Consider the following 17435-nt stretch of genomic DNA (forward strand, 5'->3'; position numbering starts at 1 on the left):
AAAAGTGAATATAATAAGTTCAAATGGCTCTGAGCACTATGCGACTTAACTTCTGAGGTCATCAGTCGCCTAGAACTTAGAACTAATTAAACCTAAATAACCTAAGGACATCACACACATCCATGCCCGAGGCAGACTGTACCGCCTAGAACCGCACGGCCACTACGGTCGGCTGAATAAATAAGGACCAGACACTTTGTCAGTGAACCACAAAACTGTTTCCCGCTACATAACTATGAATATCCATCTTTACACATGTTACAGAATTTCCCTTCTTTCGTCTTTCCATTCCTAATCCATGGCTTTAAATTCTGTCGCCCTTCAGGGCTCAGTCAGTTTGCACCTCCAAATAACCCTTGCGTGTAAACCACGTCATATTTCCATTTTCTCCAAAGCAATACCTACAAGAGAACTTTATTTCCATCCTTACTACCAGCTCCATTATATGCAAAACTTCTTATTCTAAGATAAAATCAAAATAATTCGACAACACTACAAATTCTACAGAGGGAAAACCCTAACTATACAACAAATAAACACAAGAAAAAATTTCTACCACTGCAAAATTACTATTAAACCCTTAACCAATTACCCAGCAACTGATACTGCTGTCGGCACTACCATTTCTATGATTAAAATCGGTATATTTTTCTTTTTGTTCATTGATCAGAGCACATAATCTTGTAGAGCTTTATCAGACTTGATTACAATACTTTCATCTTCAGCAAAGCGAATTGTTTCTGAATCATTTATATATGATCAAAGATCATTTTTACACAGTAAGAACAAAAGCGACCCCAATATTATTCTCCAGTCTGAAGATGGTTCTTCATTGTCGCACCTGCAGATTGTGCTTCTGGTAATTAAAGCAGTTTCCAATCAAGTTTTTAATTATTCTTATTTCTTGTACCCTAAGTATGTCTATTAGCTGTACCTTAACTACATACAAATTCCTTTCTCAGGTGAAGAGAGTGTGCGGACCACACATGTGGGACTACGGTGTTACGGACGAGAACACTGCACACGATGGCGTCCGGTGCAACGGCACTGCGTTCCAGCAGAGCTTGCCTGGTGAGTACGTGGCTCCATCCAGTTGTCTCAACTTTTCTCCTGCCTCAAAAATCTCAACACTCAGGTTATCCCTCTAATACATGCAATACAATAGGGTTTCTCTATCAATAGGTATTTCGAGGTGAGCGAGCGCCGTTACGATCAGTGTACAAACTTTACTGCCGTGACCCACAGCGCTTCTTAACAACGGTGTCGTTTCTTTCCGAAACCTAATTGCGGTTTAACTGAGTCGTTTCGACTGCACAGATTTCTGATGTCGACGAAAAGGCAACACTTGCAGCGACATCGCAAATACAAGTAAAACGATGAGTTCAAAATTATTATTACCGTTATTATTTATTATTTCTGTTAATCGATCAATAACGCCAAATTATGTCGATATTATTGTCGTCACCACACCAGATCATAAACTTAAATTAACTTTAACTACAAAGTTACTGCACAAGCTATCCAGTTCACCCACTTTCAGTTACCAAATCAGGAAGTTTATTTATACCAGTGGCTGAACTTACAAAAATTACTGTATCCTACTACAGATAAAAATAAACAAGGACAGTTACGATGCCACAATAATAACAGCTGTAATGAACAAATAGAGTGATAATTAAAGGATTTCAGTTTTCACTAGTACTTCCATAAACATGGTATAGTACAACAAAAGATGTTTTTCAGAATCAGACGCCACTGTTGCTGATGTTGCCGATCAGTGAGGCAATGTTGAACGACAGCGACGATAATGACTTTGCCGGGCTCACCGATTCGCTTCTGTCTGCGGTGTACTGTTTCTTGCGATTACAGGCTGATTCATAAGTTTCCCGCCCGCTTGCGACGTCTACTCACTGTTTTTACTCGTTTACATAATTTACTGGAGAACGCTAGATGAACTGATGAAAAATAAACATTGTTAAATCAGGTTTTAGTTACCAGTGCTGCATTAAAATTGTCAGAGAGGAAAAAGGAAAATGCGTATTGGCATTTAATACTTAGATGCCATTCTTCGTCATATGTCTGCGCTTTCCTGTAGGATCATTTACCCGCTTTTCTTATCAGAACGTAATACTTCGCATTCTAGATCAATGAGTGGTTTTGTGTTAAAAGGTGATCTGCAAAAGTTGTATGCTCCTTTCTTAATCTCCAATTTCTTTCATGGAAGGCTATATTTTTCATAACCTGTTAATTCTATCTCCACTTAAACTATAGTTTTCCTGTTGTAGTTAATGTAACTGTTTCCGTGTGAGAAAAAATTAATAGTTTTCTATCTATCTTCATTTATGTGCCTTTTGTGTCTTCTGTTGAAATGACGTCTGCTTAAAGTCGCACGCCATTTTATTTGCCTTTGCTACACTCACTTGTGACCTGAAGATGGCGTAAGACAATGAAAGCCAGTTCGTTACCAAATAAATATAATTTTCTAGAGTATCAAAAAATTGAAACGTCCCCTTAGAAAATTTTACAAGACTGGTCTATGTGAAACGTCTCCTTTGAACAATTATACACGAATGTGCTTAAGCTGACACACAATATTTTTTGCGCAACGCAATCTGACTTTCAATAATCCCTACAAAAGCATGGCCCTGACTAACATTAACCTATACCTTTCACAAATCACTTACCTCACAAAAAATCTTCGTTACTCGAACTACTGCAATACAGCGAGCACCACTACTGCCAGCTAAATAAAAGATTCAAACTACGGAAGGCACTAACTACTGATAGGCATAGTTAGCGAATGAAAGATTTTAATAGAGAACAAACAATGTATTTACCTTAATAGTCATAATATATATATATATATATATATATATATATATATATATATATCAGTTCATGACACCAATTCTTACATATTTCAAAACTCCTCCATCTCTCTCCCCACATCCACCACTGCTGGCGGCTCACCTCCAACTGCGCAACGCTACGCGCTGTTAGCATCCAGCTGCCGCTGCCCAACACTACAATGGCAGACAACAATGCAGACTAAACACAGACTGCACACGGCACAGTCAGTGATTTTTTTTATACCGAGCGCTATGTGGCGTTACCAATAAGAAAACCTAAACAGCCTACTTACATAGCCCCCATGCTCCCCACAAAAAATTTTTACAAATTTTTTTGGGCAGTGGCCAATAATGATTTGATGAAATTTTTCATAATTACTATAACAAAGATATCAAATACACACACTTATTGATACAATGTTGGTCAGAAGCTAAAATTTTCTCACAGTCCATAAAGACAGTCCTGCTCGTTCATCACCGTAAAATTGCAGTGTTTTTTTCAAAGTCTGAGCAGTAAAAGAAATTGCACTTGGAAGTAGTGGATTTCTAAGTAGTCTTGAAGAAGTAGTGTTGTCCTTCCAACGAAAGACAGTGCTGACTCTTGACATGCAGACAGGTAATGGGCCTCAGCAGAGTCAGTCAACGTTGAAGACTATCGGTAGGTAGGTCATCACAGAGCAGACCCACTGTAGTCCTGGTAGAAATTACTATTGGTGGGCCACCAGAGGTGCAGACCCATTGCAGTCCTTGTAGAAATAATGGTATCGGTGGGTCGTCAAAGGTGTAGACCCACTGTAGTCCTTGTAGAGATGGCCAGCAGCCATTTTGTTTGACTGTGCAGGTGCACAATCACCATTGAAGAGTCTTGCGGATAATATAGCAAGTCCGTAACCACCACTTGTGCACTCACAAAAATTGTTTTTGAAATGTTCTTACAATCAGCAATGCTGTTATCCAGTCCCTTACTGAATTATTAACACACGTGCAAACACTATCAGTCCCTACTTCTCACATATTGTCCATATACTATGAGCAACAGAAACGTGTGCAGTGAAATGTAATTTACAAGTTACTGAATTTGATGAACTGGTGTCAATTACAATTTTATAACATAAGAATGCAATAACAAAGGTACAAAATACATCTTTAAAGAACATAACAATACAGAGAACATTTGCAGTAGTACAGGCTTTACAAAAGAATCGAAATAACAAATTCATAGGAGTTGCAAAAATTATGACATAAGTACATACATAAAAGATCAGAATAATTATTGAAACATCAACTTCACACATTAGCATTAAAATAAAAGAGAATAAATAATGTCTAAACATCAGAAAAATTCTACAATGTAAATATTATTAGCTAAACACATAAAGACAGGAAGAACACAAATATACAAGAGTACACAAACACATAGCGGAATAATAGAAAGGGAAAGGACAGGGTTGGTTTTACTGCAGTATCTTGCAAACAAAACTTTCTTTACTTCTTGGAGATCTCCATTATTTCTTCATTATTTCCAGAAAGTCCTATCTATACATGCTGTCTGTACTTTTCTCATATAACCTCTCAGTGCATTTCTTCAAATTCATCGCAGCTCATTCTCTTATATAGGCTACCCCCTCTTAAGCTAACTTAAATCTACTGAGCTCAGATGCTTAACTAAGGGATGAGGCAATGCAGCAGCACAAAACAATTTACACAAAAAGGAATGATAAAAAAAATGGAAATTGGCAAAAAAAGGCAGCAATATTACAACTAATATAAGGCAATGCGCAGCAAACAAGAAAAATAAATCAGTAGTAAAACTAGCTTCACAGAGTAATACAAAGTGATATTTAGTAGCACTATGCCAGGAAAACAGCAGCAGCAAATGCAGTAACTTATATCTAAACATGGTAAAGCTCAAGCATAAAAATATTACACTAAAGACAACAATGCAGATAAGGGAAATGTATATTCACATCTTAATATCTATGTAATTAAACTGGTGCACCACAACAACTTATTGTAAAAAAAAATATTACCATGTACTTGAAAAGAAAGTTATGTATGCAGTTACTGTTACTAGTCCCTTCTTATTGTTCTTTCCTTTCCAAGTGCTCCTTTTTGAAGAATGTGGATCATAAAATCGTTATTTAATAGATCTGTTGACAGAAAGTGTTCACATTAGCAAATGCATTTAATTTTATTTTATAAACCCAATGCTGCAACACAGCTGGAAATTAGATATCAAATGGAATAAGCAAATATGGACAAAGCATAAAAATATCATTCAATAGTCATGTGACATTTCATAAGTTAGTAGAATTCTCTCAACTCTCGTAGAAAGAGGTTTGTTATAATCAGGTGTCAGATGTAAGTATCTTTCTCAGTAATGAGCGTGTCGTATTTGCGGTGCTTTCTACAAAGGAATGTCAATAGCGAGGATAATGGGACCCTTTTTTACCTGTGCCTCTGAAAGGCACACACTAATGGCTTGTTTCCAGGTGGCTGTCACCCAGCTGGGTGCCCACGACGCATTACGTGCAGGTGGTCACTTAACTTTCTTACCGAAATATTTACGACACCAGTTTCCGCTACAGTGGCAGTCTCATATAAAAATATTTTCACAGGTTGAGAATTTGCGTTACAAATGTGTAGAAAATAAATTCTTGTTGATATAACAGTGTCCAAAAATTTTTCGTCGGCATTGTAATACATTCACGCATTTACACACATTTCATAGCTCTTAAAGTACGATTATAGGTTTACAACAACCTTTTTCACAAACCAGAGTCCCTAACCACTACTCATTATTCCTTACCTTATTCGTCGACACTTCTTCAATATATCATCATAACAAATAAGTAGCATAATCAAATTCTTCATATAGCATCTTCTTATTGATCATAAACATACCGCAACAGCATAATACACATTGTCATCGTCTTAGTAACTTTATAAAATCTCAGCTAAATCTCAAAATCATCGTAGCTTTCTGCAATAACTTCAAAACCTAAAAAATATTCTCTGCTCATTTCAATAGTGTCATCTACGTCAAACGTACTTTAAAAATCATGATCTCATACCAAATACATCATTCAAAGCTCTCATAGTGTCACAACGGTTCCGAAAAAGTATGAAAATTTCACAAAGTACAGACAAAATACAATTTCATAAGTGTGAAGTTATCCAACTGTATAATTACGTAAACATCTGTCACTGATGTAGTAAAATAAATATTGGTCTCTCTCAGTTAAATGATCAGATAGCTGTGTAATTTATGTGTTAGAGAAATATGGTACCAATGTGTAAAATTGTATAAGCAAATACCATATTAGCTAGGGCTCCTTGTGCTTGCCACACACATGGTATACAAAGTAAGCATGTACCCCCCTGAGGATTAATGTAATTATATCCTCAGGTGTTGCAGATTACAGCAATGGAATGAAATGTATCATGGAAAACCTTTGTATCATTGTACTTCAAATATCTTTAAGAATAAATGTTTAAGTACAAAATTAATCACTCAAATACGTGTACTGTAGCGCTAAACTGTGCGCCTTGTTGTAAGACAATCTCTGTGGAAGTGTCGTAGTTATCGTCCTCCAAAAACTAAGTTCTGCAGAAGTCAATGTACTTACCTCATGATAAAGAAAAGTGAAATGCTTTGCGTATAGATATCGTAGTTACTACACTTATTGCCGTGATGAAGTAAGTACTGTACTGTAACGTATTGTTGGGCTACAGAAAAGGCTGTCTCATTGTAGCTATACCACAAATGTTACTAGTAAAACATGTTTTACTTTCGAGAATTATTCAGAAAAACAGCAGATATAAAACAGATACACCGCAAAAGCACAATGTAAATTGTGTCACACATAAGTAGCGTCGTGACATAATCGTGTAGCTATCAAAGAAACCAATTGCTAAGTCATCTTTAATCTCACAGAAATTACTTCAAATAAAGAATGTCTTTTCAACTAAACCAAAATGTTGCATTAAAATCTCATTAACAGTATTGGTAAATGTTCTAAGCATGTGAGCCTTATGGTCATTACGTAATCCTGCCACTAACAAGCAAGAATGTACACACACACAATGACACTGTGTCGTCTGTTCACTATAACAATGCATTCGTAATTTATGTTTAAATAAGTTCTCTTGGTTCTTGACTGGATATTTAACTTCAGACATTGTTGCATGTTAACAATTTCTTAAGTCTGACAAAGGATACAAGTAATGTAAAGTGAAAAATTTTATAGCAAAGACTAAGTTAAAAAGCAGATTATCTTTCAATGAACGGTTTTACATGTGAAATGTGGTGTAAACCTTTAATCTTCCTAGTATGCAGACTGTCAACTGAAAAGCAATTATCATGTGATTACGTCGGTAAGGAACACTGGAATTTTGCTCAAGGTTAACTTATGTTATTTTTCTGTGAGCCAGCCGGCGCACGCGGCTGCTTGCAGTGCGAGTCATTGTCTGTTTCTTTGTTGGCGCGCGTTGTTATTGGGATTAGGAGACCTAACTTCTACAAATTCACCTTGACGAGAAGGCCCTGCCCTGTTTGAAGTTCGCCAGTTCTGATGGATTTCAGGTCTGTCGTTTTGTCGGTAGTTTCCATAGTTCCTTTCTTGTCGGTCACGTGGTGGACAATTTCTCCCTGAATCATAACTGCGCGCTGGACCGTTGCGTCTTAAGTTATTCCGTCTCCCTTGATAATAATTATTTTGATTCCCATATTGTCTGTGTCTCTGATTGTTTCTGTGATAGTCATTACCGCGCAGAGTTGATCTTTCCCTGTAATAATTACTACTCTGCCAACGGTTGTCATACGGGTGGTGTCTGTTTTTGTCACGATTTACGTTGTACGAATAGCCTTGTCGTGTATTATTTCTGTTATCGCGGAATTGTGACAGGTGTGACCTGTAATTGTTGTGCTCCTGTTTTCGCGTTCCGCGATTGTCAGTGTCAATTTCCAGTTCTTGTAACTGTCCCTGAAAAGCTTCAATGTAGTCTTTGCATCGTCCTGCTAAAATAATCTGTCGTAAATGTTCAGGTAATTTGATTAAGCAAATGCGGATGAGTTCTGACGGGCTGTATGGGTTTGAAAGATACTGATTCTTATGTAACATGTCTTCAATATATTTGACAAGACTGGAAAATTCAGATTGTTCGAAATGTTTCATCATTATGATGCTATATTTTACTCGGTCTTGTGTGGCTTGGGACCAATATGCTGAGAGGAAGGCATGGTAAAATTCTCCTTCACTGTGGCAATCGTGAATGACCGATCGCATTCTTACAGCTGGTTCATTCTCTAAGTAGCCACACATAAATTCTAATCTGTGTTCTAATGACCAGTTGGGAGGAAAACAATGAGAGAATTGATGGAGCCACGCTTGTGGATGAATGTCGTTGCCAGAATTCTTAAATGTTTTGAATTTACGTGCAGTAATGAACAGCTTATAGTCAAAATCATCGTGTCGGCGGGTAGCATATCGGTCATTGTTACGTCGTTCGGCGGTTCCATCTCAAAATTCGGTGTACCTTGCCAATTTCTTTCATAATTTCCGAAGTGCCCTGTGTTATTATTTTGTGGCTGTTCCGTATTTCTATGTCCCTCTTCCCGTATTGCAGCGCGAGTGTCCTCTGAAATACGTAATTGTTGTATTACCTGTGTCAGCTGATCTTGTACTTCCCGGATTTCTCTTTGGTGTTGCGTACTAATTTGATTCAGACTTTGTTTGAATTTCCTAATTTGTTCGCACTCTTCTGTGTCATTAAAGGCTACCGGTTTTGTGTCATTCAAATTATCATCTACCTTCGTAGATAAATTAGTGAACTGATCCGAAAGTTCGGCTACTTTCTCCGATAGTGAACACATTTCCTCAGTGTGTTTTTCTGAACCAAGTTTCAGAGTGTCCATTTGTGTTGAAATCGACTCAACTGTGTCCTTTAAGTTTTCCTGAGTTCTTGCAAGTTGCGTAACCGAATCGGTGGATGCAACTGAGTCCAATTTAGCTTGCAAGGTGTCGTGATTTTCACGAACAATAGTTTGCAATTCTTTTATGGCTGCTTCGTGATTCTGTAATGCATTTTCATGCCGCGAAAAAATGGGTTGGAAATGCTCACAAATTTGTGTTTTTACGTCATTACAGATTTTTTGACATTTCGATTCAATGTTATGTAACTCAGTAGTTAAATCTTCACGTGTTTGTTCAAGTGTGGTGTCTAACTTCCGAAGATTTTGTTCCATTGTGTCTAACTTTTGAAGATTCTGTCCCATTTGTTTCTGATTTTGTTCAAGCGTTGTGTCTAACTTTTGAAGATTTTGTTCCATTGTGTCTAACTTTTGAAGCTTTTGTCCCATTTGTTGCATTAATTGTAATAACAATGCACTGGTGTCTGAAACATGTTCCTTAGTCCTATTCGGCAATGCATTTGCACCGGCACTATTCGCAGTTTGAAAAACAGAAAATGTGTCTTGACTTATTTGAGAAAACGGTGAGGACGCAAAACCTGAATCTACAGTATTTGCAATATTGTTTCCTGTCATTTCGGAATCCTGAGGCGAGCTGTTGCCAACCGATCGATCGATAATGCTTCCCTGTTTACTAATTGTTTCACTGCTTACACCATTATTTGCAACCCGCTCCATTTCTCTATGCACAATTACCAAATTACTACTTTGAACATTAGTTAATTCATTACATGGTGGCGCTAACACACTGCTTTCGTCTTCACTGTCATTTCTCAGTTTACTTTGGAGCCTAGTATTACGTTTGTCACAATATTTCACACGACAACACAGAAAAAAACACAATTTGAACAGCAAAAATAAGAGAATACATTAACATAGAAAATAATATCTAGTTAATGGCAAGCGCAGCTGCGAAATACTTGGTGCAACTCTACATGCATGCCACAACTGTTTTACTGTACAACAATGAAAGACTGCAACTACAAAGGAATTCTCTCCATGATAAGGCGCTAGCAATAAACAAAGGCTACACTAACTACACAAACTACAAGAAAAAATGAGAAGATTCCAGTGAGGTATCCTTGGCTAAGGGTCGACATATGAAACGTCCCCTTAGAAAAATTATACAAGACTGGTCTATGTGAAACGTCTCCTTTGAACAATTATACACGAATGTGCTTAAGCTGACACACAATATTTTTAGCGCAACGCAATCTGACTTCCAAAAATCCCTACTAAAGAATGGCCCTGATTAACATTAACCTATATGTTTCACAAATCACTTACCTCACAAAAATCTTCGTTACTCGAACTACTGCAATACAGCGAGCACCACTACTGCCAGCTAAATAAAAGATTCAAACTACGGAAGGCACTAACTACTGATAGGCATAGTTAGCGAATGAAAGATTTTAATAGAGAACAAACAAAGTATTTACCTTAATAGTCATAAAATATATATATATATATATATATATATATATATATATATATATATATATATATATATATATATATATCAGTTCATGACACCAATTCTTACATATTTCAAAACTCCGCCATCTCTCTCCCCACGTCCACCACTGCTGGCGGCTCACCTCCAACTGCGCAACGCTACGCGCTGTTAGCATCCAGCTGCCGCTGCCCAACACTACAATGGCAGACAACAATGCAGACTAAACACAGACTGCACACGGCACAGCCAGTGATTTTTTTTATACCGAGCGCTATGTGGCGTTACCAATAAGAAAACCTAAACAGCCTACTTACAAAATGTTTCCTGATTAACATTCTAAACATTACACCATAAATGGTTTTTTATGTTTCAAAAGAGAGGAAAAAATAAAAAATGTAATCACCCGTCAAACGTCGTGATTCAGCACGCTCTAGTACTGTGGAAGTTAATCTGTGATGTCTTAACAGAGGTCCTGTCATGCGGTCCTTTCTTCTTGTCAGTGTTTTCCATAAACTCCTTTCCTCGCCCTGTCCCCGGAGAGCCTACTCATTCCTCACCCTATCAGTCCACCTAATTTTCAACATTCGTCTGTAGCACCACATCTCAAATGCTTCTATTCTCTTCTGTTCCGGTTTTCGCCCAGTATATGCTACAGTGCCATAAAATGCTGTGCTCCATACCACATTCTCAGAAATTTCTTCGTCAAATTAAGGTTCAAATGGTTCTAATGGATCTGAGCACTACGGGACTTAACATCTGAGGTCATCAGTCCCATAGAACCTTGTGATGTCCACAGGTTAGTTAGGTTTAAGTATTTCATACATCCATGCCCGAGGCAGGATTCGAACCTGCGACCGTATCGCTGGCGCGGTTCCAGACTGAAGCGCCTAGAACCGCTTGGCCACAACGACCAGCGTCAAATTAAGGCCTATGTTCGATACTAGTAGACTTATCTTGGCCAGGAATGCACTGTTTGCCATTGCTAGTCTCTTTTGATGTCCTCCTTGCTTCGTCCGTCACAGGACCGAGCGAGGTGGTGCAGTGGTTAGCACACTGGACTCACATTCGGGAGGACGACGGTTCAGTCCCGTATCCAGCCATCCTGATTTAGATTTTCCGTGATTTCCCTAAATGGCTTCAGGCAAATGCCGGGATGGTTCCTCTAAAAGGGCGCGGACGATTTCCTTCCCCTTCCTTCCCTTACCTGAGCGTGCGCTCCGTCTCTAATGACGTTGTCGACGGGACGTTAAACACTAATCTCCTCCTCCTCCTCGTCCGTCACGGGTTATTTTGCTGCCTTGGTAGCAGATTTCCATGACTTCATTTTCTTCGTGATCACAAATACTGATGTTAAGTTTTTCGTTCTTGTCATTTCTGCTCCTTCGCAGTGCTTTCGTCTTTCTTCTATTTGGTCTCAATCAGTATTCTGCACTCATTAGACAGTTCATTCCATTCAGCATGTCCTGTAATTCTTGAACCTTCCTTTTCTTTCTTTTATTTGCTTAATCGATATATAAATTGAACTGGATGGGATAAAAGACTACATCCCTTACACCCCTTTTAAACCGAGAACTTCGTTCTTCTTGTCCCATTCTTATTGTTCTGTCTTGTATCTTGCACATACTACACGTCACTCGTCTTTCACTACAGCTTGCCCACATTTTTCTCAGAATGCGGGATGTCTTCCCTATTTTACATTGTCGAATGCTTTTTCCATGGTGGCTAATCGTATGAACGTGATTTCATTTTTCTGGAGTCTTGCTTTCATTATCATCCGCAATGTTATAACTGCCTCTCTTATGCATTTACCGTTTCCAAAGCGAAACTGATCGTCATTCATGAGATCCTGTTTTCGTTTCCAAGCTTCAGCATATTATTCTTATTAACAAAATGGATGCACGAGCTCTTAAGCTGACTGTGGGATAATGTCGCGCTTGTAGGGTTTTGCAGTCTTCGGAATTGTTTGGAGGACGTTTTTCCATGTGTCTGATGGTACATCGCAAGTCTGACATTCTACACACCAACGATACTGGATCCTTTATCCCTTCCCCATCGAGTTTTGTTTCTTCTTTCATCACGTCATCAAACAATTCTTCCCTTCTAAGGGGTCTTCAATGTAGTCTTTCCATCTATCCGCTATCTCCTCTGCGGTTAACAGTGAAATTCCCATTGCACTGTAAATGTTACCGCCCTTCCTTTAAATTCGCTGAAGATTGTTTTGACTTTTCTATATTGTAAGTCAGTCCTTCCTACAATCATTATTTTTTTTTCATGCAACCATTTCCTCCTATTTTCCGTACACTTCGTATTTATTTCATAACTGACTGACGTATTTCTATATTCCTGAATTTCTCTGAATATTTTTGCACCTGCTTCTTTCGTAGAACAGCAGAACTGTTTGCTCTTGGTTTTCTCGCAGTTGCCTTCCTTGTATCTATGTTTTCCCTTCCACCTTCAGCTGTTGCCTTTTTAGAGATGTTCATTTCGCTTCAGCTGAATTTCCTACTGAGCTATGCATTATATCAGTATCTGTAGTCTCTGAGAACTTACGGTGTATCTATTTACAGTGTACTGCTTTCATATTCCATTTCTTTGCATGTTGGTAATTCCTGACTAGTCTCATGTAGGCGACTCCAGACTTGTAAAGCGGAGATGCTATTGATGAGTGCTCACGTAAAGTACCTAGCCCTGGCATCTTACCTTACTCTATATAAGGTGTATGTCCTCATTAGATTTTATCATATGGTGTTTCATAAAGCACACGGGTTGTGGAAGGTCAGTAGAATCCAGGCAGCAACTGTTTCATAGGTTCTGGTTGCCGGTCTCATTTTACTGCACACAAAGAGGTTAGTTTATTGCGCGCGATGAAATGTAATGCGCCGGTGTGATTAATGGTCGTCTCTTTGAACAATCGCTATGAGGTTAAGGTGCTGCTGTAAACTGTAATTTGTTTATGTCGATCAAAATCTAAACATTCATTTCTACCCATTATGTCCTAATCTTGATGTTATCAAAGTATAATCCTCTTCCACTTAAATAATTTTGGCCCTAAATATTTTGGACCTTCATATACTATATGCTACACTGTGTATACAAATGTAAAACTTTTGTCATTTTGAGAGCTCAAAAGCCGTAACTTACGAAAAAAGAGAAAGATTTATAAAATTCACTTCAAGACAAAAAAAAAATGCACAACGAAAGAATTATTCTCATGGGCTGAAAATCGAGAAATGTGTTGTACCGGTACAGAGAAACAAATCGTTGCATTTTCAGAAAAATTGGATGATTTATCCAGTAGAAAGAGCTGCGCAAACTGAGCAAATCAATTACGCATTGGTCCACCTCTGTCCCTTATGAAAGCAGCTATTCGGCTTGGGACCGGCTGATAGATTTCTTGGATGCCCTCCTGAGGAATATGGCACCAAATTCTGTCTCATTGGCGAGTTAGATCGTCAAAAACCCTGAGCTAGCTGGAGGGCACCAAGCCACCACTTGCCTGGACACAGCCTTGTTGGCAAGTGGGAGCTGGATGCAAGCCGGGACTCGTTACACGCCGCCGCTGATCTGGGGTCCAGTGTGGTTGTTCACAGGCCCATGCCAGTAGCTAAGCTCCGTGTCGAAGTGTCAGAATTTGTGTTCGTAGAGTCCTAGTTGAAAGAGGTTTCTCAAGTCAGGAGAGCCTCAGCCGCCATGTATGAAGAGAAGTAACGCCCGTTCGTCAAAAATTTGACGAATTCCTGTGTGGCGGTTTACGCGTGGGAATACACTGTGTCCCTGATAGTGAACATCAGCTCTGGACACAGCTGACCTACGCATCTCTATCTGTAATGTCTGATATTCTATGACGGATTCATGCTTCGGTTGTCATGCCACATTCACAGCCGGTTAACTCACAACGTACTGCCACGCTCAGTACACAACTGTCTGTAACAGACTGCGTAGATATCATGTCTACACTCTAACCACACCCAGCATCTAGCTGCGACGTTCGGATGTCAACAAGGCATATCACACCCTCCCTGTGACTTCATACAACCCAACTAATATCCCCAAAGTTCACGAGTGACGTGCTTTATATTAATCAAGCAATAAATACAATTTAGAATGGAGTTCTACTAAGTCCGAGTACCTAAAGATAAATGCACTTTGGTTTGTTGACAGCACCAGACAGTGATCAGCTTTCGTCGAAGCTGCAGCCCTTCATGGCGAGCCTAAGAAAGAGCCGCGGCTTCTACGCCATCCTAGCCGAGTCGCTGTGTTCCGACGAGAGCTTCGCTGAGACCAGAGACACGGCACACTGCTGGAACGGCTAGCGCGTCGGAAAGTAAGTACCCTCCAGCAACCTGCACACAACCATGTCCCAGGGCAGGCTGTCGCTGGCTCTGAGAACATGGTGCCTTGTAGGCTCTCCTCCAACAGTGTGTGTGTGTGTGTGTGTGTGTGTGTGTGTGTGTGTGTGTGTGTGTGAGAGAGAGAGAGAGAGAGAGAGAGAGAGAGAGAGAGAGAGAGAGAGAGAGAGAGAGAGAGAGAGAGAGAGAGGGGGGGGGGGATGGAGAGGTAGAGAGAGAGGGTGCGCGTGAGAGGGAGACGGATTTAGAGAGAGAGAGAGAGAGAGAGAGAGAGAGAGAGAGAGAGAGAGAGAGAGAGGGGGGGGAGGGAGAGATAGAGAGAGGGGGTGCGGATGAGAGGGAGAGGGATTTAGAGAGAGAGAGAGAGAGAGAGAGAGCTAGAGACGAGACAGAGACAGACAGACACATAGAGCACCAACTGGAACACAAAGAAAGCTGTTGGAACATTCAATTTGGGTCTGAGAGATGCCTTCTATTGACAGAACCAGTCAGTTACTGGCAGTAATCACACTTGATAATGAGAATAAATTTTCGAAATGTGTCATGCTCAGCATGAAGAAATTGTAACTGGTGCGGCGTTTTAGTATTTAAATCGCATAGTTTTTATCATTTGCAATATCTATTACTCACACATCCGTCCATTGTCTTATACATATTTTTCTTTTAGTCACTAAGTGCACGAACTGTCAGTCCATTGCACTGTTCCGCATATTGTCTCACCAAAGCAGTACCATAAACTAGGATGAGACAGTATGAGGAACAGTTCAACTGACTATCGATCTGTCCACCTAGTGACCAATAGAATAACTGGTAATGGACGGATGAGTGACAGATTCTCTAACTCAGGGGTTCCCAACAAAGTTTTCTCGAGGACCCCCTCATCAAGCATGGTTGGTACCTTGTCATATCACAGTATCAAGTACCTAAAAAAGCCAAGTTAAGAGTCTTTTTATACGTTTTCTATTTTTGGTACTTAGAAAAAATATTGGCATATTCATTATTGAAAATATATCGAGCTTAAAACTGCTCATGCAGGAAGCGGCCAAAACAAAAAATCTGATGTCATATGAAATATATTTAATATATCTTTTATTCTAATAGCATCTCGCGGACCCCTCTGGCATAGCTCGCGGACCTCTGGGGGTCCACGGACCATCTGTTGGGAACCACTGCTCTAACTGATAATAATTACTTCCTTTAAGCTATAAAAGCTTCCTTAACCTGAAGTAATGGTATCCGAGACTTGAAGGAAGAAGGAAGATCAGAATCGGACGTTCCGTCGACGACGCGGGTGTTAGAGACGGAACGCAAGCACGGATTACGAAAGGATGGGTAAGGACATCGGTCTTGTCAAAGGAACCATCTGGGAATTTGTCTTGAGCGCCTTAGGAAAATCACGGAAGCCTAAAATGTGTATGATTGGGCGGGGATTTGAACCGTCATCCCCCCTAATCATTGTCTAGTGTGCTAACCACGGCGACACCTCCGTGACTCGAATCTGATTGCTCGTTCGAAACTTTTTGTCGATAAATAAACATAAATTACAGCGGCTTTTGCTTGTTTCGTGACTCCGCCCGAACAGGCCTTGGAAGGCCCAACGATACCGACCGGCCGCCGCGTCATCATCAGATCACAGGCGTCACTGGATGCGGACATGGAGGGGCATGTGGTCAGGACACCGCTCTCCCGGCCGTATGTCAGTTTACGAGACCAGAGCCGCTACTTCACAATCAAGTAGCTCCTCAGTTTGCTTCGCAATGGCTGAGTCGCTTGCCAACAGCGCTCGAGAGACCGGATGGTCACTCATCCAAGAAGCTAGCCCAGCCCGACAGTGCTTAACTTCGGTGATCTAACGGGTACAGCTGTTACCACTGTGGCAAGCCGTTGGCTATACTGTTGTTTGAATAATGTGAAATGTTGCTGACCTCCAGCTGCAGTATTAACAGGGCATCCAATCTAGCGTATGGATCTCGTGAAACTAACACGAGACACAGCACATATTACTTTCATCTTAGTTTATTGACTATGTGAGAAGTGGAACAGTAATAACAAAATATGTTTCAGTTTATAATTGTTTAAAGAAATTAGCTCTTCACCAAGACATGAAGGTCCAAGGGATACCTATCTCCGGCACGTCGTGTGGATACGGCATGGAGGATCATGTGGTCAGCACACCAATCTCTCCCAGTTGTTTTGCAGACTTTCTAGACCCTGCAGGCGCTACTACTCGGTACAGTAGCTACACAGTTGGCATCATGAGCCTCAGTGCACCCTGTACTACTCCTTCAGAAGGAAAAATCCATGGCAGTACCAGGAATCGAACTCGTGTCCTCTGCATGGCAGCAATTAACACTGATCAGACAGAACATTATAACCACTTACCTAATACCCGCTATATCCACCTGAGCCGTGCTGGACCCCACTTATGCTTTGGTTTAAACCTTGACTGTTACTCTGCATTTGGTTTCCCGCGGTTATGCTGCGGTTCTTCCTCTTTCTACGTGTGGCAGCAGCGGCGTGTATCGATATTCGCACCTTGTAATATCTTTGGTCTGGTGCATATAGTTTCCGGCTGGCCGGTGTGCGGCAGTCGGTCGGTTGGTGTGGATCAGGCAGGAAATGTCCGCGCGTCACAATGGACCGGGCCCGCTGCCGGTCCCTACGGTGTGTCGGAGTGTGTGCGAGCTGTTCTGATTGCTTTGAGGTTCGTGGCTCAGCGACCCAGGACATCAAAGTTGAGTCGTGATTTCATTACCGAAGCCACTCTGTTCACATTGTGCCGTTGGTTTTCATGGTTGGCTGTTGGGGTA

The 17435-nt window shown here is 40.3% G+C and overlaps 1 protein-coding gene across 1 annotated transcript in view; it reads left to right on the forward strand.

The window, feature by feature from the left end:
• The window catches only part of LOC126361403 (glypican-5-like), a 169024-nt gene that overhangs the window by 127395 nt on the left and 24194 nt on the right, over positions 1–17435 (forward strand). The window contains exons 3-4 of the mRNA XM_050007832.1: positions 963–1071; positions 14438–14600. Coding sequence (XP_049863789.1) covers positions 963–1071; positions 14438–14589 — 261 coding nt within the window. The 3' untranslated portion in view covers positions 14590–14600. The remainder of the gene's footprint in view (positions 1–962; positions 1072–14437; positions 14601–17435) is intronic.

This window comes from Schistocerca gregaria, chromosome 1 (assembly GCF_023897955.1).
Source record: "Schistocerca gregaria isolate iqSchGreg1 chromosome 1, iqSchGreg1.2, whole genome shotgun sequence".
Lineage (NCBI taxonomy): Eukaryota > Metazoa > Arthropoda > Insecta > Orthoptera > Acrididae > Schistocerca > Schistocerca gregaria.